At 50.8% G+C, this 22537-nt stretch overlaps 9 protein-coding genes across 9 annotated transcripts; 3 read left to right on the top strand and 6 right to left on the bottom strand.

Moving 5' to 3' along the window:
* Positions 1–663: 663 nt before the first annotated feature.
* BDV14DRAFT_196644 (DMT family transporter) lies at positions 664–2168 on the bottom strand (the record flags this gene model as incomplete). The annotated part of the gene is made up of 4 exons (XM_073772490.1): positions 664–1358; positions 1417–1495; positions 1572–1955; positions 2040–2168. 4 exons carry the CDS (start codon positions 2166–2168, stop codon positions 664–666), a joined length of 1287 nt encoding a protein of 428 aa, XP_073631792.1.
* Positions 2169–2393: 225 nt separating this feature from the next.
* On the bottom strand, positions 2394–3825 carry rab7 (Rab family GTPase YPT7). The gene is made up of 6 exons (XM_073767563.1): positions 3632–3825; positions 3524–3577; positions 3366–3461; positions 3136–3315; positions 2935–3082; positions 2394–2884 (listed from the first exon to the last, which is right to left on the bottom strand). Exons 1-6 carry the CDS (start codon positions 3659–3661, stop codon positions 2772–2774), a joined length of 621 nt encoding a protein of 206 aa, XP_073631791.1. The 5' UTR covers positions 3662–3825; the 3' UTR covers positions 2394–2771.
* Positions 3826–3958: 133 nt separating this feature from the next.
* Positions 3959–4961, top strand: BDV14DRAFT_166820 (ATG16 family protein). The gene is made up of 3 exons (XM_073767562.1): positions 3959–4174; positions 4254–4618; positions 4680–4961. Exons 1-3 carry the CDS (start codon positions 4090–4092, stop codon positions 4836–4838), a joined length of 609 nt encoding a protein of 202 aa, XP_073631790.1. The 5' UTR covers positions 3959–4089; the 3' UTR covers positions 4839–4961.
* On the bottom strand, positions 4943–6906 carry dot1 (histone methyltransferase DOT1). Its single transcript, XM_073767561.1, has 2 exons — positions 6148–6906; positions 4943–6086 (listed from the first exon to the last, which is right to left on the bottom strand). The coding sequence occupies exons 1-2, from the start codon at positions 6699–6701 to the stop codon at positions 5123–5125; spliced, it is 1518 nt and encodes a 505-aa protein (XP_073631789.1). The 5' UTR covers positions 6702–6906; the 3' UTR covers positions 4943–5122.
* On the bottom strand, positions 6891–9716 carry spb1 (rRNA methyltransferase spb1). The gene is made up of 4 exons (XM_073767560.1): positions 9602–9716; positions 9387–9536; positions 7686–9336; positions 6891–7624 (listed from the first exon to the last, which is right to left on the bottom strand). Exons 1-4 carry the CDS (start codon positions 9617–9619, stop codon positions 7068–7070), a joined length of 2376 nt encoding a protein of 791 aa, XP_073631788.1. The 5' UTR covers positions 9620–9716; the 3' UTR covers positions 6891–7067.
* Positions 9717–9878: 162 nt separating this feature from the next.
* On the top strand, positions 9879–12689 carry BDV14DRAFT_166812 (uncharacterized protein). The gene is made up of 2 exons (XM_073767559.1): positions 9879–12249; positions 12308–12689. The coding sequence occupies exons 1-2, from the start codon at positions 10277–10279 to the stop codon at positions 12564–12566; spliced, it is 2232 nt and encodes a 743-aa protein (XP_073631787.1). The 5' UTR covers positions 9879–10276; the 3' UTR covers positions 12567–12689.
* Positions 12686–16027, bottom strand: BDV14DRAFT_166807 (uncharacterized protein). The gene is made up of 10 exons (XM_073767558.1): positions 15619–16027; positions 15442–15487; positions 15178–15331; positions 14894–15101; positions 14270–14846; positions 14176–14214; positions 14049–14117; positions 13744–13991; positions 13035–13693; positions 12686–12976 (listed from the first exon to the last, which is right to left on the bottom strand). The coding sequence occupies exons 1-10, from the start codon at positions 15774–15776 to the stop codon at positions 12933–12935; spliced, it is 2202 nt and encodes a 733-aa protein (XP_073631786.1). The 5' UTR covers positions 15777–16027; the 3' UTR covers positions 12686–12932.
* A 401-nt stretch (positions 16028–16428) lies between these two features.
* Positions 16429–18196, bottom strand: irs4. The gene has a single exon (XM_073767557.1). It carries the CDS (start codon positions 18101–18103, stop codon positions 16457–16459), a length of 1647 nt encoding a protein of 548 aa, XP_073631785.1. The 5' UTR covers positions 18104–18196; the 3' UTR covers positions 16429–16456.
* A 156-nt stretch (positions 18197–18352) lies between these two features.
* BDV14DRAFT_166804 (putative C2H2 transcription factor) lies at positions 18353–22413 on the top strand. The gene is made up of 6 exons (XM_073767556.1): positions 18353–18744; positions 18856–19072; positions 19165–20725; positions 20794–21054; positions 21104–21248; positions 21302–22413. Exons 1-6 carry the CDS (start codon positions 18717–18719, stop codon positions 22225–22227), a joined length of 3138 nt encoding a protein of 1045 aa, XP_073631784.1. The 5' UTR covers positions 18353–18716; the 3' UTR covers positions 22228–22413.
* Positions 22414–22537: the final 124 nt, after the last annotated feature.

Genomic DNA, 22537 nt, shown 5'->3' with positions numbered 1-22537 from the left:
CTGGTAACCATAGCCAAAACCACTTTTTAATGATCCCCACGCGATCAGGGCGTGTGTACTACTACTACTACCACCTCCTTATTACTTTACGTGTTTACTAGTACTCGATCTTACGTTCTCCGATTAAGTTTTACCTGACCGATATCACATACCACGGGCGTCGATGGCGGGGATGGTGGTGCCTAGGCTGCCGTTTTGTTTCATGTACTTCTAGTTCTGGCTTGATGCGCTGGGCTTAGTGCTTATTGTGCCTTGTACTACATGATCTACTTTTCTGCCTTGACTGCTCTTGCTTTGCTTGACGCTAATTGGTCTGTACAAGTACGAATGAATCTTCCCATACCGTTCAATGTTCTGGACGATCAGCCTTGGTCTTCTGTCTTCGCTTTGCTAAGGCGCAGATTGCTTCTACGTATACGGAGTATCTATGTATCTAGGTACATACCTTACCTTCTGGCTCTACAAAAGTGATATCATCGAGCATGATCATATCAAATCGACCTTTGTCGTGTTCATTGGGCTTAGTTCATTCGTTCTATATCATGCTATATTCGTAATTATGGTATGCTTTACGAGACCAGAGCCCAAAGAGAGACTGCAGCCTATAATAGGTAAAGCCGTCCCTCTCTAGAGGACTCCATCGTCCCTTCGTGGCAAAATCAATTAACCCTCTCCCCCCCCCGGCAAAACCTCATACCTGCCCGTCCCCGCACCCTGTTCCTCTCCAGACCCCTCATTTTCATGATTCACAACCGCAAACGAAACAAACACCACCGTCGCCCCAACCCAATAAAGCGGCGCCGCATACTCCCCCAGCAAAAAAATCTGGCCTACAAGTGACAACGGGATCGTCAAACTCAAACCAACCGTAACAACAAGCGGGCTCGTAAGGAGCATCGCATAAGCCCAGGCGATATCAGATAGTAGAGAGGATAGCGAATTAATCAGGATAATCCCCCACACCCGACTTGAATCAGGGAGAGAGAACGGTTCGATCTCGGTAATGTGGAGGATGAGAAACCCGGGCCAGAGGAAAAGCGCATTGAAAACGCCCACGAGCCCGAAGAAGAGTTGCATGTTTACGCGGCTCTCGTCGCCGACTTGTCGCTTTAGGACTATTGTGTAGACGCCGTACATTATTGCGCTGAAGGCAGCCATGGAATCGCCTAGGGCGATTTCGGCTGGTGACTTTTGGGGGAAGTGGCTGCCGCTGGCGCCACTGCTGGGGTCGTTTGTTGAGGAGAGGTCCACGCGTGATATGAGGATTATGCCGAAGAGGGAAGCGATTACGCCGGCTGCTTTGCGGAATGTGAATTTTTCGATGCGGAAGAGGGCGCCAAATATTAGGGTCCATACGCCTGATTGTTTGTGTTAGGTTTGGACTGCCCGATTGGGTTGGTTGGGGGAGTGAAGTACCGCTTGTGGACGTTAGGATTGTGGTGCTTCCCACTGTTGTGTACTGAAGACAGGCCATTGAGAAGTAGTTTGCAGTAAACTATACTCAAGTTAGCCGACATGGAGCAGGTCAGGTAGATAAGGTATTCGAAACGAAGAAGAGACAAGGTACTCACCCAAAGCAAACAAAAATGAAAACTCAACCTCGCCGTCTCGCGAAGCCCCAACTTCCCATCTCCATCTCCATGTCCCTTGTTCGTATCCTCAAGCCTATCGTCATCCTCCCACGTCCTCACCCCCTCATTCTCCGCACCATCCCGAACCCCATCCTCACGATCACGACCAAGAATCCTCTGCCTCTCCGATCCACGTCTCCCCTCCTGATGCGAATCGAGCAGGTGAATCAAACTCCCAAACGACTGAACCTGGTATAGCTTCCCCGCACGCGATAAAGCCCAGAGCCTGCTGGCGACGATAGTGAAGAGCGGGAGGATGAAGGTAGAGGTATTTAGGTATGTGACGAAGAAGGGCTTTGAGTAGGTGTTGTCGGCGAAGATGGTCTGTTTCCCATGCGTGATATTGTTAGATCCATGCTATGTCGTTGTGAAGGGGTGGAGGGTTATCGGGGACGGATAGGTACGTACACTGGCTAGGAAGTTTGATGCGGTCCAGAGGATTACCACAACTAGGAGGAGACAGATCCCTAAAGTTCGTCGGGCTGTGTGGCCGAGCCTGAAGCGCTTTGCGCTGGACGCGGACTCCATCGACGCCATGGGTCCTCGCTGGGTGTGTTGTTCGGAGAGTTGGAGAGGTTTCGGAGTTGTCCTCGTGAGATTGCGTTATCAGTCGCAATCAGACGTGACTCAAGTTGAGATAAGGAATGGAGCGCATAATCGGTTGCAACACTCTGTCAGGGTATCAATCAACCCAGATTTGACCAAACGAGCATTTTCAAGAAATATGTTGTTTGCGACAAGTCTAGATCAAGATCATTTAAGGTGAGGTTAAGCCGCGAAGATCCACCGAGATACCGCAGGGTCACGGGATCCCCACGAGCTACAGAACGTACAACCGCAAAGAGCAACATAATATATTCCTGACTCCTAGAAATCATAACTATACTATCATAAGGCGAGACATCAAAAGCAAAGCACAGCCAAATCAGGGAGATATCTTGATGCGAACCAGCACGTAAGAAAGACGCGGATGTTACACGGTGAACGCCCAGGTCGGGGATATACAGGTAGACGCTCATGAATGAATTCGTATTCCTCTAAGCTTTCAAGCAAAGGGATCAGTGCTCTCTAGAGGCGCATTAACCGAGGAGCAGATTTTGGCCATTGTACGTAATAATGAAATATAGAGCGACGTCGGTATTAGCATGCGCAGCCGTCACGGTCGGTTTGGTCGTGGATGTTGATGGGGTCGGTAGCGTAGTCACCGCCGTACTCGTCTGCTTCTTCCTGGGCCAGGGCACTTCTAGCAATGACTGCAAGAAGTCAGCCGTATTCAGGGACATAATATGCTGATGAACATTACCTTCGAAAGCTTGCTCGACGTTCACGGCCTCCTTAGCACTAGTCTCGAAATACGGAATGTTTCCCTTGGACTGACAGAACGTCATGGCTCGTTTCGACGAGATCATGCGCTTGCTCTCTTCCATATCAATCTTGTTTCCAATGACGACCTATCACAGCATAGTTAGCTCGAACCATAGACCAACAAGCGGGTACGACGAACAAATGGGAAACCCTCAGGGTCGCGCGGGCTAGCCTGAATAAGGAACTCATCGCGCCAGCTGTCAAGCGCCTCAAAACTCTTCGAATTGTTCACATCGTAAACGAGCACACAGCAATCGGCACCTCGGTAAAAAGCGACTCCTAACGACTGGAAACGTTCTTGTCCGGCGGTATCCCAAATCTATTCATCGTAAGTTGATGTTGTCGGAGTATGCTGGGTTGGTTACATGCCTGCATTGTTACCAGTCGGTCATCGACAAGGACCTCTTTCGTCAGAAAATCAGCACCGATAGTGGCCTTGTAGCTTCCGCTGAATTTCTTGTTGACCTGTTTTCGAAACCGGTATTAGCGGTGCTTGTCGACGGGGCTCTGCTGATAAGGCTACTGACATATTGATTCATCAAACTCGTTTTACCGACACCACTGTCTCCAAGGATAATGACCTAGAGAGATATATTAGTTCAACAGGCTATGCAGTTGTTAATCGGAGCCGGTACCTTGAGCATGACCTTCTTCCGTGACGCCATGGTACGAGGCTGTGTAGAGTAGGAAAGCGGGAAAGACGTCGACTAGAGGACGTAATATCGCTGTCCTCGACTATCAGCTCCAACGAGAACAAACAACGAGACAATAAAGGTATCCGGCTCGGCGGCTTGTTGCAGGAGAGATGAAGAAGTGGTGAGGAGTAGTTGGGCCTGCTCCGCAGCGGCAGCGATGATGCATGACCGCCAGGGCCTCAAGCCGGGCGGTGGAAGAAGCGGTGTGGCTGGAGCCTCCATATTGGAGAGGGCCCCGCCTATATTTACCCTCATTCAACATCCCCCAGTTAACAGTATGACCTGTCACAGCCGTTTCTCTGAGGGGTGGTTTTGAGTTTCAGCTTTTGCGCATTGTCGCGCAATGCGCCCCTGAGAAAATTATAGCCCGTGACGCTTATTGCGATTTTGTTGACCTCATGCCTCACTGGACGGAGGAGTACACGGCCGCTTTGGCGGCTCGGGATCGCCGCGAGAAAGCTAATATCGCGATCTATAATGCTTGTATGCTCGGCCGCATTCTTCCTCTGGTATACATAGCACTTACTCTGTCGAGCAAAGCTGACGATGGTCTGGTCATTAGACACACAGCTAGCAGATCGAACAGCCTCCTCGCGAGCAAATGCGCCCGGATCCGATCCCCGAGACGCTCAGCGATCTACACCCGCTACCCCGATCACCGATCCCAAAAAGCAGCCCACATCGGCCTCAGGGCCGTCCCCGCAAGATGTTCTAGCCTCAGCGAGAGCAGACCTGGCCGAGGCGCAAAAATCGCGGACGGAGCTCCAAGAGCGGCTTACGCGTGCGACGACAGACTTGGAGAGGTTGCGGAAGAGAAATACTTCTGATGAGAAGCGGATGAACGCTATGGAGAGTGAGATAACACATCTGCAGCTGCGGTTGAAGGATAGAGAGGAGGAACTGAGGGGCAAGGCGAAGCTGTTGGAGGTATGTATTTTGTCTGCTCTCTGGTGGGGTATTGAATGGAGCTGACACGGGCCGTTTCCAGGACTTCCAAGATGAAATGGCGACGTTGAACCTCCAGCTGAACATGGCTGAAGAGCGGACGGACCGGTTGCAGAAGGAGAACAAGGAGCTGGTTGACCGCTGGATGGCTAGAATGGGGAAGGAGGCAGATGCTATGAATGATGCATCTAAGTTTTCGTGATATGAAGCTCCCCTTTCTTTTTCCGATACCCCAATGTCGTGCTAAAACAGTCTGCTGGATAGATTGTAGTCGGTGGTGTTTCGATAGCCTAACCAATGTAAGAAGTCATGGTCTTGATGAAAGCTAATATTTCTAAGCCTGCTATAGTAATGGTATCTTGTTTATGTAGTCCAAAAATACAATGTCTCCCATCCAGAAAGTCTGTACACCAAAAAAAAAGAAGGCTTTATACAAGGGCACGTCCGCCCGGAGCAATTTTTCAGCGTGCCCGCCAACGAGATAGTCTAAGCCAAACTATCCGCAAAAGCTCTGAGTCGAGAGCTATCTTTCGTGGCAATGAAATACGAACCGCCAACATCGGTCCAGCTGACGCTATTAGAGTAGTACTCCTTCTGCTTCACAGTCAAAAGGTTGATAGGGGAGTTGAGGTTCCGCGACTGAATCTTATGTCCCACAGGGACGAAAGGCTTGAGAGAGACAATTCGGCATCCCTCCTTCATGTCCAAAAAGTGGTTGATCAACTCATTGTTGAGTTGTGGCGTGAAAGCTTGATTGTTGATCAAGACCACATCCGCTCTTTTCAGTACATCTATAATGCTCTGTTCCTTGAGAAAATCGCCTTGCACGAGGTGCGTTTTGCCTGGTGCAATGCCCCAAAGTCGACACCGGGCTTTGAACTCCACCTGTTGCAGCTTCGCAAGATCGCAAGCATTCTGCATCATTTCGCAGCCCCAGCTCTCACAGCCTATTTCCAAGGCGGCTTGTAGCACAACGTTACCAACGCCAGATCCGAGGTCGACAAATACATGGTCCGACTTTAGTCCAGTTTCTTTGAAGATATTGCTGATAAACCGAGGGAGAAGTTCTCCGTACACATTGTCGGTTCCGTTCTCGTATTGCCGGAGAGACTCGACACGAGGTGAAACTGTTCGGGAATAAATTTGAGTTAAGATCCGCTCCACGTGTGGTAAAGTTAACCGATGGGTGGCGTCTAGTTTCTTCGCGATACTCCCGTTATCTCGTAAACGCGAAATAGCCTTGTTGTATTCATTGACAGAATCGCGAAACTCGACTTCTGAAGAGCGTGCTAGAGCTCTTCGGATTTTTCGTTTAATTCCCGTTGTTTCATCGTTGAATTCGTCTAGTTCGTCTTCGGGTATATATGCTTGGGATACAGTCTCGATGACTTGGACAATGTCGTCGAGGGGCTTGAACTCGTCATTATCGCGGGGGACCACAACCTCGTATCTAAATCGGAGGTGTACAGTTAGCCAAAGTTAAGGTTGCGCAAAAATGTGAGGGGTCATACCTTTCTTTCGGAGTCGCACTGGGATACTGCAAAAGTATCTCCGAGGTCTGACCTGTATCCCCAAATGCTGGTTTAAATTTGCCCGACTTCTGCACAGACGTGATCTCCGATGCGTGTACCGTGGGAAGCGACTTGGTCTCATCGCCCGAAAAAGCCTTCACCGATCGCAGCCGTCTGGAATAGTCCGGCTCCGCGCTCTCGCCCGTCCGCGCACGTTTCCGCATATCGAACGATGTATCCGTGTCACTAGCCCCGTCATCATCGTCGTCGCTAGACAGTCGCTGCTCAGGTGTCGGGCGTTTTCGGTTTCGCAAGGGCGTCAGTCGTCGTTTTGCTCGTGGGTAGTCACTGTCCCTTGAGGCTGACCGGCTGGCAGGATCTCGAGGCTTTTTTCGAGGCTCCGCGGAGACAGTTCGGGGAGTCGCTTTATTTGTGGTTTGAGAGGATGAACGCGATGGGGGAGCAGGGCGAGACTGAACGACTTGGCGAATCTGAGGTTTCTTTGCCTGAAGCGAAAAGCCTCCGCCTTTCTGGAGGTGGTCAAAAAAGCCCATCGAGGAGGGGTGGCGGCCGGGCTGGGGTATAGTAAAAGCAAGGAGAGTAAAATTTCCAAAGTCAGGCCAAAAGAGGGGTGTCAATATAGACAGAAAAGATAATTATACGGGCAGTAGCATATGTACGAGAAACAGCATAAGAACGAGAGAAAAGGAAAAAGAGAGCGTGAGCGAATGCGCAAATCCAGCCCGAGACCGCGTGAGATGGATGGCAGGCAGCAAAAGCTGCCGATCGCTACACTCGCCACTCTTAGTCATACCCACTCCCGTGGCTCTGGGACCACTTTAGTATGCGGCTTAGGTGCCTGTCACTGTCACGGGTATCAGATTGCTTGACCAGTCTATCTAATATATACATTATGTGGTCTATTTCTGCTTCTTCTTCGCAAGACGCTTCTGAGCCCGCACATCCTTCTTCATTCTCGCGTCCACGATCTTGTACTTGCCCTTGACGCCCTTCGGCCGGCCAGAGATACCCCGGTTGCCTCCCTTGGCGACAACCACCTTCACTTGCTGCTTGGGCTTCTTCTTGGCTGCCCGGCTCATCATTCTGGCAATAGCTTGCGCCTTATCCCTCTCGCTCATCGTGTCATCATCCGCAAGCAATGCGGACTTCTTGCGAAGCTTCTCTATCTTCTGGGCTGCCTTGAACTTCTTGCGGCCCTTGGCCTCCATCACCTTCTTAATGGGCCGAGCGTTGATGGCACGCATCTTCTCCTGGATTGCAGCAGCAGCCGCCTTGGTGATTGGCCGGTTGGGTTTGCTGTGGTTACTCTCATCATCAAGGAACCACTCCGGAAGACCATCTGTGTCTCGGAAGGCGTATCGATTGAATCCGTCGTCGAACACATCGTGAGACTTCTTTTCTCCAGTAGCCATGGATTGAGCCAGCGCCATAGCCTCTGCCGTGATGATATCAATGTCTATAATGCATAGTCAGTATAACGGTCTCCAACACCATTTGTAGAGATTTGGGATTCTCACCAAGTTGACCATTCTTTTTACGCGGCTCATCAATCTCTTCAAACTCGTCGTCTGATGAATCTTCGGACGGCTTATCCTTGTTCGTCTCTTTGGCCTTCGATTTCTTCGCGGCAGGTTTACTCTCGGGCTCCTCTTCCTCTGCTGTTTCGCTGTCTGAATCCTCTTCCTCTTCTTCTTCATCAACGCCTTCCAAGCCCTGGAAGATGTCCTGATCAAAGAATAACGCAGCATTGTTGGAGAGAGCGCCGTTTGTGAGAGTAGTAGGAGCTTCTGATTCAGCATCCTCTGCTTCATCGTCACTACCTTCCTTGTCAGAACCAGAGAATCCTTCCCATTCTTCGGCTTCGTAGTCCTTGCGGGCCTTCTTTGCTCGCAGTTTAGAGTCTTTGTCCTCTTTGCGATCTTGATACTGCTCGTAGAGCGAGTCGAGTTCTCTCTCCAAGCGATCTTCTTCATCATCGCTTTCGTAGTCGGACTCGGACTCAGACTCTTCGCTTTCACTCTCGAGGTTCAATTCCTTCCCTGAGACCATTGCATCCTTGGCGCCGGCCCTCTCAGCACGCTTGAGTGAGAATGTAGCGTCTTCCCCATTGGGGCCCAGTTGCTCAGTTCCGATATCCATTGGGGTTGTCATGTGCATCTGCATTCGGACGATTTCTTTGCGTTTCTTCTCATTCTCCTTGCGCCTTTCCTTCTTGCTCCTAGAGCTTTCCCTCTCCTTCATACGAAGAAGTTCTTCTTGAATAGCAAGCTCCTCATCCATGGGAGCGATCTCTGCCACTTCTTCGGCTTCACCACCCTTGGCTGGTCCCTTCTTAACAACCAGTCCAAACTTCTCGCGGACTTTGAGACGCCATCTGAGGAGGTTTCTGAATTCTTTCTTACCCAAGACCTTCAAATCCTCACAGCAGTTTCGAATCTCCTCCGTGGTCTCAGGAAGTCGATCCAATGTAGCCAGTGCTAGGTCTCCACCCGGGAGTTGCGTGAAGCTGAGCTTATTGCATGAACCGAGAATTGCGATGGGGTCTGTGGTGTTGATGAACTCGGTCACTGGAACTTCCTTGAACTGGGTCCAGTCGCCTTCTTCATAACCCTCTCTCTTTCTTTTCTTCTTCTCAGGGTTGAACACCTTGGCCTCATTGTTTGGGGTCGGATCTGCAAGTTCCGCGAAAACATGCTTGGGGTCAAGGAATTTAGGGTCTAGGCGCTTGGGTGCCTTGAAGCCGCGGCATACGACGAAGATTTCGGCAGAGACGTTTCGGGAAGAGGGAGGTTTTGTCGCTTCCACGGACGAGAACAGCTGCTTGAACACCCACAGCAAAGCGTTGTAATCTTTCGAGCGGAAAACTTTGGTGACGAATGAACCACCTTCAGCCAGGAACTCCGTGGCGAGCTTGAGAGATTCAAGCACCAGCTCTGCTTGGGAGAAAGCGTCCTGAACCCACGCTGTACCAACGTTCGGAGCACCGTCGTGCAAGACAGTATCCGCTTTCCAGTGCTTGAGGTGTCCTCGAATTGTGGCGCGACATTTTTCGGTGGTAATATCGTTCTGGAAGGTGATGACTCGGGGGATAGGTTTGATAGGGGCCAAATCGACACCGACGATTAGACTTTGAGCAGGCATGCATTCTGCGGCAACTTGACACCATGACTTGTCTACTGTTAGCAGGCGCAAACTGAGGGTTCGAGCGGTGCACTTACTCCGGGAGCTGCGCAAAGATCGAGCAAAACTTTACTCTTCTCCAGGAAACCATACTTTTTGTTGAGCTGAACCAACTTGAATGCAGCTCTTGCTCTGTATCCCTTCTCCTTCGCCAGGCGATACCACTTATCCAAACGACCCTTACCGTGCTACTCAAAGTCAGTACAGAAACTTTTGTCTCTGGATTTTAAGAAAGAGTGAAAAAATTGCATACCTTCTTCTGGATCGCCATTGTGAAAACCGGGTGTCGAAATTAACTCGGCAGCAATCCGGGGCGAGAAGATGAGAATGAAGACGAGGCTTGCTCTTTCCCAGACGGAGTTTATCCAGAAGAAAAAAAGTTATCGGCGACTGGATCTCGCGCCCCACACTTTCCCCTTCTTAGTCACGGCGCACCAGCCACACGTTTACACCTGAGGCTTGACCTTCGCGGCGATAAGCAAGACTGAAGGCGGTAAGGCCCGCTGACAGCATGTGACGTGTGATATCAACGAACGGTTGGACAAGGCAGTGACCTTGCAAACAAAATTAGATCCCTGATTTTAGCTCTTTGTTGCCTCTTACACTCTTCAGCATCTCAGCTTTACCACATCTTCAGCATCTATACTTGGTGATGTTCTTATCGCAGTTCCCATGGCGTCCTCGGGTCCTCGCAAGAGAGTAAAGCCTAGCCCCCAATCGCCTGGTACCTCTTCTCCTAGCAGGGAAAGCACCAGCTCTCGCAGGAGCCTAGTAAGTCTACGCCGCCTCGTGGTTGATTCCTTCCTTCTTCAGAACCAAAGATGTGCCTGGCTTGCTCGTTCTGTAGCTAATCTCTCTGAAGTGGCCTCCAAGTGTCTGGCCCTCAAAAGCGGCCCCAGTTACCGAGGTTGCCCGTGAGAGCATATCGATGGCCAAACACAGCCTATCCAACGCCGCGTCCGCATCTACACCGCAGATTGAATCTCCAAGGCAACAACGGCACCCTTCCCTACAACTCACAAAAAGAGCGGGCGGATCTACACGATCACTCCCCGCTACCGTTGCAACCACCCGCATCAACATTGCTTCTGATGGTTCCACATCGGCCCCCGCAGAGGATCCCCAGCCGGACCCCGATTCCACAGACAATACCGATGATAAGGATAAAGAGGCATCAAAGGACAGCAGCGCTGTAGATACGGACAATTCAGCAAACCCACAACCGGATACAATTGCTGAGTCTGCAGAATCGGGCAATCAGACCGCGGCTGCAACGCAACCCAGTGGTTGGCTTTCTTGGGTGTATACACCATTCACGAGTGATAAAGGAACGTCGGGCGAAACAAATCAAGATTCACCGCCGGAACAACCACCACCAGAGCCTGAATCTTCAACAGCTGAGCAGTCTGCCAATCAAGACGACACGCCTGCACCCTCAATACCTGTCACCGAAGGCGAAGATAAACCACCAGAGGTTGCGGAAGTAGCGCCCACATCTCAAAAGCGCTCCTGGCTTCAGATGTGGTACGGAGGATCATCATCTAAAGGGCCCGAAGAGCCCAAGGATGAGGGCCTCGCGACAGAAGAACAGGCTCCTACTCCTGTCGAATCAACCGGTCAACAGGAGAATCTTAAGACTACAGAACCAGTTAGCGGCTCTGCAACCCCCGTCAGCACTACCGGCAGACCATCTGCATGGTCATATTTCTTCAGAGACTCGGCGCAAGCGAAATCTCAAGATGCTCAGGCAGCAGAGGCCACCATAACCCAAGATTCTTCAGCAGAGCAGTCAGCGAGTGCTTCCGAGGTCAAGCCTGGGCAAATGACCGAAGTGACCAATAAAGGAAGCGTGAAAATCAAAGCTCCTCCACCTCAACCCTCGGTGCCGGACAATAATACATCAAAAACATTAGAGTCACCGACCCCGACCGCCCCGCAGGCTTCCAAACAGCTACAGAAGATTATTCCAAACCAAGTCCTGCCGCAATTCAAGGAGACGTTTGCGTTACAAGACAGGCCAACCTTGCTTCAATCGATTGGCCGATTTCTCCATTACAGCAAAGACTCTAACAATCAGCACGTTTACAAAACGCCCTATCCTCCACGCATCAAAAGAGCGCTTGCTATTGGGGTTCACGGCTATTTTCCCGCCCCATTCATTCGAAGCATGCTTGGTCAGCCCACTGGAACGTCTGTTAGGTTCTCTCAGATGGCCGCCGAGGCCATACACAAATATACTGACGACCATGGGTACGCTTGTGAAGTCGAGAAGATCGCTCTGGAAGGTGAAGGGCGAATTGCGGAACGGGTGGTCCTTCTTTGGAAACTCCTGCTTAATTGGATGGAAGAAATTAGACGCGCAGACTTCATTCTCTTTGCGTGCCACAGTCAAGGTGTCCCGGTCACCATAATGCTAGTGGCTAAACTAATAGCCTTCGGCTGCATTAACGCCAATCGTGTTGGGATATGCGCAATGGCTGGAGTGAACCTCGGGCCGTTTGCCGACTACAGGTCGAGGTGGATCAGTGGCTCTGCAGGGGAGCTCTTCGAGTTTGCTTTACCATATAGTCAAGTCTCCAAAGACTACGAATCCGCGCTCAGGGCGTGTATCGAATTTGGTGTACGCATATCATATATCGGGAGCATTGACGACCAGCTTGTCTCCCTGGAGTCATCGTTGTTCTCCCCTGTATCCCATCCATACATCTATCGCGCAGCCTTTGTCGATGGCAGAGTCCACGCACCAAGCTTCGTCTCACACCTCGTCGGATTCGCTCTCAAACTTCGGAACCTCGGTATACCAGATCATGGTCTGATTCGTGAGTTGAGTTCTCCCTTAGCGGGTAGTCTCTATTCTGGTGAAGGTCACTCGAGGCTGTATGACGATGAAGCTGTCTACCGGTATGTCATATCTTCCTCCTCCCCCATGTAAATCCAATATTGACCAGAAAAACAATAGTCTTGCCATAGAATTTGCCCTCGAAACATCCTCCATCCCCAACGCCTCCCTGCACATCAAGAGAGAGCACCCACCACCCGCAACAAACCCCTACATCCTCCCCTTCGCTATGCGAGGTCTCCTCGAGGAGGAATATGTAAGGCACGAACTGTACGATGAGACTATCGAGCTGCTCAAACAATTCGACGATTGGAAGCCAACGAGTAAGGTCCTGAAGGACGTCAAGTTTCGGTTGGAGGGCATTAGGTCGAAACTATAAATTTGCGCTGGGCCGACAACCTAGATACATGTACATTGTGCGCACTGTGAGCGGCGCTTGGGCTGTTCACAAAGCGATAGATAGATAGTGGAACTCGACAAACTGATGTTACCATAAACCGGGAATTCTTGATGTCCATCTACATATAAATATAGCTTACACTAAGTCAAGAGAAAGCGTTAAAATGTGGAGTGGCGAAGGTGCATCTCGTGCATTTTGTATCAAGGTAAGTGGCGAAGCCAATGGGTATATATCCAGGGGAAAAAAGTATTAATGAGATGGCTCCGGCCATTAGAGCACCCCGGCATCATTCACAGACTCCCAAATATCCCATCATCAAATGGAAAGCCTAGGGCTCGTGAAGTTCTAGCCCTGCAAGAACGCCGTGTCGTATGCACCTTGGATATCATCTATTCCTATAATTAGCTGGATTGCTCGCGCAATAAACTTTACAGGGAATTGGCTTACCCTTCATCCCATTCAAAGCCTCAAAAGAAATCGTGTAATTTGAAACGGCCGTTATTATGCGTTCGAGCCCCTGACGGAGTTCTTGAGTAAGCCCGCCGGACTGGTGGTTGCCGCTGCCCTGCACTGTTCCATCTATGGACGCCTGGTTCTCCAAACTCAATTGATAGAATATCATCAACAGTGCATAGCTCCCTTGCATCAAGCAACATGCAAAGGATGGCATTGTTCGAGGGTATTGATTCTGAGGGAGTAGCTGCAGGACTTGGGCTGGGTTGTTTGCGTCGCTGACTGGTTGGGGTAAGGGTAGGCTCTGGAACATGCGCGAGATCAACAAGGATGCTTTCAAGCAGACGCTCGCTGAGTGTTGACTGGTGAATGGGAACTCGCCAATGAACGAGTATTGTGGTAGAGCCTGGAATTCGGAGGATGCTGATGAGGAATCTGATGATGGTGCGTAGTCGCTCGAGGAGGATTGCTGGAATCGATCTAAGCTACTGCAGGAACAGCCAATGCTTGATATTTCCTCTGGGGGAGTGGAGATTTGGGCAGGGCTTTCCGAGGCCGGCTCATCAGAAGTAGCCTTGGTCAGGTCGCAGTGCCTTTTGAGGAATATTGGGATATCCGAGAAAGCTCTGAATCGATGAATCTTGATTTGGGCGCTAAAGCAGATTTTAGTTTCAGTCGTCAAGCTAGTCATGATGGTACAAACCTGGAAAGCTTTATTTGTGATATGGCGCGGATACTCTGCGCAGTGGTGCTCTCTGGTACAGGGCCGTCCGGGGTAGAAGCGGGTAGGGCCGACTGCGCCAATACTGTACTAGCCCAAGCGTCAAGCCGCTGCATGCTCTCATAAATGTATGACATATTGATTCTCGTGGGCATGCATTTTTTGAGATCGATGACAAACTGGGTTGCCGTGACCAATATTTGCTGCGATTGAATCAAGATAGACCAGCCCTAAGAATAGCGTCAGAAATTCCACAAGTCATTTACCAGCTGGGTGATGTGACTTACATCGGGATCAGCCGCAAATCTCGGGTAGGGTGTAACAAACTGGGAGTCGTTTGCATCGATGGAGAGAGGCTAATAGGAATCAGCACTTGGGACGTAAAAAAATGAAACTATATGCTGGTGAACTTACTGTCGTGGTGACAATCGAGCCTTGAAGGACGCAGTAGTACTGAAGTCAAAAAGTCAATAGGTGTACCAAAGCTTGGAAATGAAAATCTTATTACCGTCATCCACCAGGCTCTTCTTCGAGCTTCGGCATACTCGTCATGTTCTTCACCAAGAGCATGGAGTCGCATGTCGAGTGCTATTGCCAATGCTTGTCCCGCACGGTACCTCATTTTCAAGAGATTCCCACGCTGCGTGTATTCATATACAGAAAGAACTAACAGTGCGAGGAGGCTCTCTAGTCCTACCGGGGTGTGGGGGTGGAGGAATTCTCGGTCAATGAGTGGACGGCCGCTATGCGAAGCCTCGAAGGGGTTCATAGGGGAAGCATGAAGCTCGCAATCAGATTCAATGTTGGCATTAGCCATTTGCGTGAAAGTGTGAGCAAATGTCCTGCGTCGAATAACGGAGCTGGGTGACGATGGCTCGGGATCATTTGGATGTGGTATTAGTACTAGGACAGCGGCCATGGCCGCACTGAGTGGAGATCGTGGTTGGTAGGCCAGCACCGGTTGCTCAGAAGGAGACTCTGAATAGGAGCCGACACCATCGAGAGGCCTGTCGATGAAGGATGGCGATGCTTTTGGTGGTAGAATTGGGAAGTAGTCATGGATAAAAGCATAATATGCATTGAGACTGAGAACCGTTAGTCACTCGTACTTCGTTTGGAAGACAACACCTACATTTCCTGCTCACTGCCGTAAGTCCTGACCACTGTTGAAGAGGACACACTTGACAGTGACGGCGTTGGTTCCATTTGGACATGGCTACTGCCGCCATCGTTGGGAACGAATAGACCTGCAAACAAAGACTGGACATCTGACGAGAAGTCTAAGGCTCGGAGCCCAGCAGCAGGTGCTGACAGCAAGTCGATCTGACCAAACAACGCGGCTATAGATTCATGGTCAGCTTCATTTCGAGGTTTGGTGGACATCGAATGGGAAAAGTGGACCATGGTACAACGTACAGTCTTCAAAGCTGGGGGACAGCGGCGCGATGATAGGATGATCAACATCATTTCGTTGAACAACATCTTCTGGAGTGACTGGATGCTTCTTCTTCTTTCTTGGACCCCCGCGCTTACTGGGCAGATAGGAGCACTTTCTCTTCTTGTTGAGACACTTGGTACAGATTGATGTCAGTACAGCCAACACAGCCAACCATAAGTCTGGAACAGAGAAGATCTATTCAGGGTAGACAGGAGATAGAAGACAGCAGTGAGAAGACATACATTGGCGCAAGGATCCTGGCCGTCGCATCGAGTCCTCGAGGAACGGCTAGTCACTAGTCAGTTAAAGTTCATGCGACAGGCCAGCAGGGTAAGCTTGTGCATAAACAAGCATCCTTCGGCAAAAGTGGAGGGACAAAAGGACCCTCGGCTGCGAATAGAGACAATGGCGTTCCTTACCAAGCTAAACACGCGACCTTGACTGGGGGCTTTGCGAACTTTTTGCGGACCACAGTAGTGGGCCTCGAAGTGATAGACTGTGTAACTGTTGGGACGCCATTATGATCCAACTGATGATCAAACTGGTCTAGAACCATGATGAATTCCTGACGACTCATCAATCAATAACAAGCGAGCGGAGTAGATGTATATTGACCAAGGCCGATATTGTTGAGTTGGTCGTGCAGCTTTTAGAAAGCGTGCTACCATCACCCGCTGGAAGAGAGTATGGGGCTGCGCATTGCTTCCGAACGCGAGATGGTAGTGCAACAGGTTCAACAACCTATGTCCCCGAACGCTCAGCCGCGGGGAAAACCGATCTAAAAAATAAATCAGGGCTCAAAGCTAAGAGAGTGGTCTGATATAGAACGTGGATCGCCCATTAGGCGCAGAAGAAGACGGGGCTTACCGTACAGTCGTCAGCCCTTAAAGCGAGCAAATCCCGAACCCAAAAACCAAATCCCGGATCGAATACTAGCCCGATAGTGTGGCCTGCCGCATAGTGAGGCGCTGTCACATAGTTGCAGCGCAGATCCTGCAGTACCCGGCGAACTTGACAAGGGAACAGTGAAAGGAGATGAGCGAGAGCAGAGATTTGTTCCTCATTGAGAATTCTCAGGTCCTGGTCGAGGTTCAATCTCGGGATTTCCTCGCCCCTTCCGTTTTGGTCATGAGGTCACGTGCCATATACTTATCTACAGTTTTGCCCTCTTCTCAAACAGTAAATGTCTAACTCCCATATTTAGCGAATATATGCAAAAACAAATTATTCTCCAAATGTTGTATTACTACTATTTCTCTAACGCTTGCTACGATGCTCGAGAGAAATGCCAGGTACACGAATGACGCTCGCCCAGACACTGTCTGGGACCTCCGTAAAAAGCTTGTGTCCGCCCAGTGACCGGTCGATTAGCCAGGTCCCGACAACAAACTCCGCCCGGGTAAGCAGCCCGATCTTCTGCCCGTCCACGAGGTTCCAGACCTGCTCTAGGATGTGTGTTGGCAGGCGGCTCCGGGACCAGATATCTCGAACTACAAGGTTCACAACCATATCCATGGCCTCTGGCGGGTATAGCCCAGGGGTAATGAGCAGACCTTTGTTTGCGGCCCAGACACCCTCGTATCTTTTGCGCTCCTTCTCCGTCACTTCGTTCCTCCAACGTCTGCGATCACCTTCCTGGTGCTTATGAGGGTGCTTGTTGAGAATGCGTCGATGCTGGTGGCGATGTCGATGGTCACCTTCGTCGTCCGATTTGGCTTGCGGTCGTAGGGTCTCCCGTAGGCCTCCCGGGCTAGGATTGGGTGTGCGACCTTTTTTGGACTGCAGTTGTAATAATGACCGCGAACGGGACCTTCGCCTTCGAGATGGTGGAGGGGGTGGTGGTGACTTCCTTGCATGCAGTGCTGCTCGGTTTGACGCCAGTGACGAAGCTGCTACTGCATCCGCGGTACCGTCTCTGCTCACATCTGTAATAACGCTGCCGAGTACACTGGTACTGCTAAGGTTTTGTGACTGGCTGTAGAATGATGGAGCACTTGAATTCGAAGGCCATGCTGGCGACTCGGTACGTCTGGGTACAGGCGGTGGTTCTGACACATTCTGTACGGTTGCAGCTCGTCGGGGTGGTAGCGCAGGGGGGCGGTCGCCTGGTAGGGTAGAAGCAGAAGTCTTGGTGCGGAGGGGAAGCGGGGGTTTGTGAGGTTCGTCGTGTAATCTGCGGTTCTCGAAGCGATTATCGGTGGATGCAGGTAGACTAATGGCAGGTGATGGTTTCCGCGGTACTGATGGTTTTCGTGGGACGGGAGGATGTGGTTTTGTGATAGGTGGTGGTTGAGGGGATGTCGAAGATTCGGGCGACGCCGACCGTTGGTCAAAATAGGAGTCTGGAGGCGAAAGTCCTTGAGGTTCGTCGGAATATGGGTCTAATAAACGAGGGTTCACCAACGGTTTACGGATCGGGATAGGGGATGGTAGGTCTCGAGGAAAATCGTCTCGGGGTGCATTTCCAAATCGTTGCGACTGCGCTCTTTGCACATCGACGCTAAGGTTCCTGCTGGCGGGCGCTGGCGAGTTTGCTGCTGCGGCAATCTCAGCAGCAAGCAATTGCGGACTCTTCTGTCGAGAAATATCCGGAACACTCCCAGCAGCACTTCTGGGGCGGCTGTTCGGGGTAAGCGTGGATGAATTCGAGCTGAAAATGGCGATTTTGTCCTTGATGGAACCGGGCTCCGGGAGCTCTGGCGGAGGGTCCGGATCGGAATCGAGCAGCGATACGGGACGATCTGCCATGTTCATAGGGGAGCGAGATTTCGGAGGAGTCGCATAGTTAAAGGCCAGGAGAGCGCCCTGTAGGGCAGCGGGCGTAGGAGCACTAGACGCGGTCACATTGTTGCGGGGAGGATGTCGGCGGCGATCCCGCGAGGGGGTCCCTGGCTTGACCGGCATTCGTGGATCGGAGTTCAAGTACGGACCATGGTCGGAGAGGTGAAGAGATAGGGCCAGGGGAAAGGGGAAAATATATTAATAAGAAGAAGTTGAAGGAGTAGAGAAATTGAAATTGAGCATTGCCATTAAAATGAAATGAGGCTCGTGTCAGCCGCGGTCGCTCAGCCGACCTTCGACTCCCAGTTCCATCTGACGTGACGTGTGTTCCAGGCGTTGCGATCGTTGCTATGTCTACCGCTGTCTGTCAATTTTTATTTAACCGATGGGGACTGTTCCGCTTCCAGTCATCGCTCCGCATACCCCCCAATCTCCCCAATCGTCCCCGGCCATCTCTCCATATGGCACTACTCACTAGCCTTATTCAGTTATTATGGATGGCACACACTGGACGGTCACGCCGGCCTTCCCCGCTCCCTCCCCCCAGGCTGTTAGCGCAAGTTTACCAATATCTGCCGACTTCTTCAGAGGCTCCTCATGTGTGATCGGCCCACAGGGTCTGCGCATTTCGTGACGCGATGTCTCTTCTGCTCCCCTGTCCCAGGGCCCTGCGATGCGATGCCTCTCTCTTGTCGACATTGACTCGAGTTGTACAGCAAGTTGCCTATGAGACGCCATGACCCCGAAGAGCGACCATAGCCAAGGTAATTACTCCATATTCTTCACATTTTCCCGGCCTCTGTACTTCCCATCCTTCATCTCCGCTTCCCCGCATTCCAGTCTGGAGACAAGGCAGAAATAACCAACTTCTACAGACGCCTCAGATCCCCACGAAGCAGACTCGACAACTAAAAGTGACGGGCCCAACCATGATCGCGACGTCGAAGAAAGCTCTTCTGCCACTGGTCAAACTAAATGCTCTATTTGCCAGAGCACATTCAGGAGACCCGAGCACTTGAAGCGCCACTTCCGCAGCCATACCAAGGAAAAACCGTTTGAATGCACTCAATGCGGTCGTCATTTCTCGAGAACGTACGCTCTATCATGCTTCATCCCATGCGTCTTCGGCTCTAAGCGTTCAACATCCATATGGCTTCGGGTTCGGTTCTTACTAACTGTCTCAGTGACACCCTCCATCGCCATGAGTTGAGCCACCATACCATTGGCACCGACGGTGGGAAAGACCGCACGCACAGGATAACAGTCAAGACGTTTCGCGCTTGCTACAAATGTGCACTGGCAAGGGTACGATGCAGTGGTGGTATGCCGTGTACTCGTTGCGAAAGCAGATCCCTCGAATGCCAGTACCCCACCGAGCGACGTTCCAAGGCCAAGATCCAGAAGGGTGCCATACAGGGCCAAATGCTTGACAAAGAAGAGCCTCTATCCGCGCAATCATCACATTCATTCTCGGAACAGAGTCTGGAAGCATTTGCTCAGGGGAAAGACAGCGAGAATCCTGCAGTTCGACCTGGATTTCAGATGGGCCAATTCCAGTTGCCAATATCGACAATCAACAACTCGTCATCATCAGGGCCAGGCGATATATCGGAGACCGACCTGCAAGCACATGCGCAAATGCCCCTAGAGAGCAATTACCTCGCAACAAGTTCTTCTTCACATCGACCAGACATTACTGCTGTGTCAGAGACATTGTCACGACCGTTCCCGTCATTCACCAGTATGAGCCATCAGTACTTCTCTCAAGCCCCCCAATCTCGAGTTCAAGATTCCTTCCCCGTCGAGCAGAGACGGATGAGCTACCCAGTGGAGAGTCGACAAGCTGGAGTTATCGGATCAGGAAATATTGTGCCCGGAATGGCGGCATCAAATAATCAGCAAGTGCAGCAGGGCTTTTCGCAGCAGCTCTTAGACCAATCCGCTGTGCCTACAATCAATTGGTTGTCCAATGACTTATTCCTTGAATCAGCCCCAGGTCAAGAGATACCGCCTGGACCTTCTCAGCATCCTTTTCAGACAGGGTTATTCGATGGCCCATTAACTAATACAACCTGGTTACCCCCAGTTATCAATACAGATCCACAGAGCTCCTCCATTTCTGGGAGTATATCTCAAACCCCTTCGGGAACCAACTCGCTTGACGATGTGGAAAGTCCAGGCCACTTGGCTCGGTTGCGTCAATCATCACAAGCCGGGCCTTCCAAACGACCACCGGACTACACTGTTGAAGAAACAGGTGAAAGATTCGCAAAGTACCGACGAAAGCAGTCTGCGTGGACAACACAAAGCGCAGAGTCACTCGATATCTTCCTGAAGTTTCAGAATAGCAACTCGAAGCCGCAGTTCGCGTTTCCGCCAGCAAGTGAAGAGCAAATAACATCCATACCCAGTACACCAGTTGACTGCAGTCTCGACGCTTCAACCTATGACCAAATATATAATGCTTTCACCCAATTTTGCTGTACAGAGAATTTCGTTTACCAGACATTCGAAACAAATGTCTTTCCCGACTCGCACACCTTGTCAAACTTCCTGAATCACTATTTTCACTTTTCTCACCCATTATACCCAATGTTCCATACGCCTACCTTTAATCCTAGCAGCTGCCACTGGATAGTTACACTGGCACTTGTTGCCACAGGGAGCCATTCAGCCAGTTTCTGTGAACAAAACGGGACGGCAATAGCTTTCCATGAACTTCTTCGCCGGGTTCTCTGCGTCGAGGTAAGAGGAAGCAATTTCAACTATAGTTTTGCTTCTGTGCATCACTAACTCCGCCTTTTCTTATTCAGAAAGAGAAAGGTCTGTCTGACACACCGCTCTGGTTCCTCCAGGCAATGCTCTTGAGCTGCATTGGGAGGCTTCATGGTAGCAGCGAAAGTGGCAGGCTTTCAGCACTCAGCGACTTTGGCGATCTCATCAACTTGGCGACCCACGAGAAGCTATTATCTCGTTCGAAAAGCACGAATATCTCCGCAGATGAACCGACAGAGCAGCAATGGACAATATGGGTCGAAGAAGAGTCTCGAAGACGGACAGGGTATCTGATATGGGTACGATACGGGAATATCCTTGTTTTAATGATTTGCTGATCAATGGCAGCTCGTGGACTGTACAGTTTCATACCAGTTCGACGCCAAATCGCACTTTTCCCTTGATGACGGCCAAGCACCGCTTCCGTGTAACGAGAAAATTTGGCATGCAACTACATCACGTATTTGGAAAGGTCTTCGCGAGGAGATTTCAGGTAGTTCTATGTTCTTGTGCTGTGGTGCACCTTGACTGACTCTCATACCCCAGAGCAAGAAAAGATCTCACTCTATGACGCTGTACTTACTCTATACATCGAAAAGAAACTCGTCCCCGAGATAGGCGAGCTCAGCCATATCCTCCTCATACACGCTCTATACCACCGAATGTGGGAAGTAGGCGACTACTTCCGCCGACCTCTCTCATTCTGGAACCCGACCGCGAAGAAACAGTCCCGAAAACTCGCAATTCCCTCCGGCTCCGTCTGGCTTCCAGGAATCCCCTCATACTCAAAATGGCGCAACAGTGCCTGCGACTGTCTTGATATCCTCCACTGGACCGCAAACGGCACCATAGCCAAAGCAAACGGCCACGAACACCCCACAATCCTACACCTCCACACAGCACGCATAATCCTTCTTTCCCCATTTCGAGAAATTCGACACCTGGTTAACCTCCTTGCAACGCAAAAGGTCAACTGGGATGACCGCCAACAGGTGATAGAATGGCACTACATCCTCCGGTGGATAAAGCACGACCAGTATAAGGCTCGTCTCGCCGTTATACACGCAGGCTCAGTTCTCTACCACGTCCGGAAGTTCTCAACGAATGCCTTTCACGAGCCCGTAGCAACGTACCTCGCGATTCTAACCCTCTGGGCATACGGAACCTGCTACCAGCAAGCCTCACCCGACCTGGCAACCCCAGCCTCCACCTCATCTACCCAGCTTCGAGACCCCTCCACCGCCCCCAACGTAATAAATCTCGACCAGCCATGCTCCGACGAACTAGTCCAGTCTTTCGTCCGCGAGGGCCAGGCGATGAAGGGGATGTTGACAGGCGTAGGTGACATCTGTGCACCGCAGGGCCCAGAACAGATCCTGCGGGTGGGATGCGAGACGCTTGCTGGGCTAAGGGCCTGGGGTGTTGCGAGGGAATTCATGGTTACGCTTATGAGGGTTGTGGATTTTGTTTAGTTAATCTTTTAATTTTTATTCTTTATTTCCTTTTCGCTTGGTTAGAGCTTGGAGCAATTGAAGATTGGGCGCAGCGATGCTTGGTTGCACTTATAATTCCCTCGGTCTATAGTTTATACCTACTTATCTCGCTTCGGAGCAATACGTGGCTTTGATATATAACCCACAAGAAGCACCATACATGTGTATAACTCTCTATGAAGAATTGAGAGAAACTTGAACAGGCAGGGCAAGCACGGCCAAGTAAGCCATCCACCGCACCTTCCTCGTAAACGACCTGTGCAGTCTCATTATCTGGGAAGGAGCGACC

This window comes from Aspergillus stella-maris (genome assembly GCF_047715825.1).
Source record: "Aspergillus stella-maris strain CBS 113639 unplaced genomic scaffold BDV14scaffold_7, whole genome shotgun sequence".
NCBI lineage: Eukaryota > Fungi > Ascomycota > Eurotiomycetes > Eurotiales > Aspergillaceae > Aspergillus > Aspergillus stella-maris.
The sequence above is the reverse complement of the archived record's forward strand: the minus strand, read 5'-3'. Positions and strand labels throughout refer to the sequence as shown.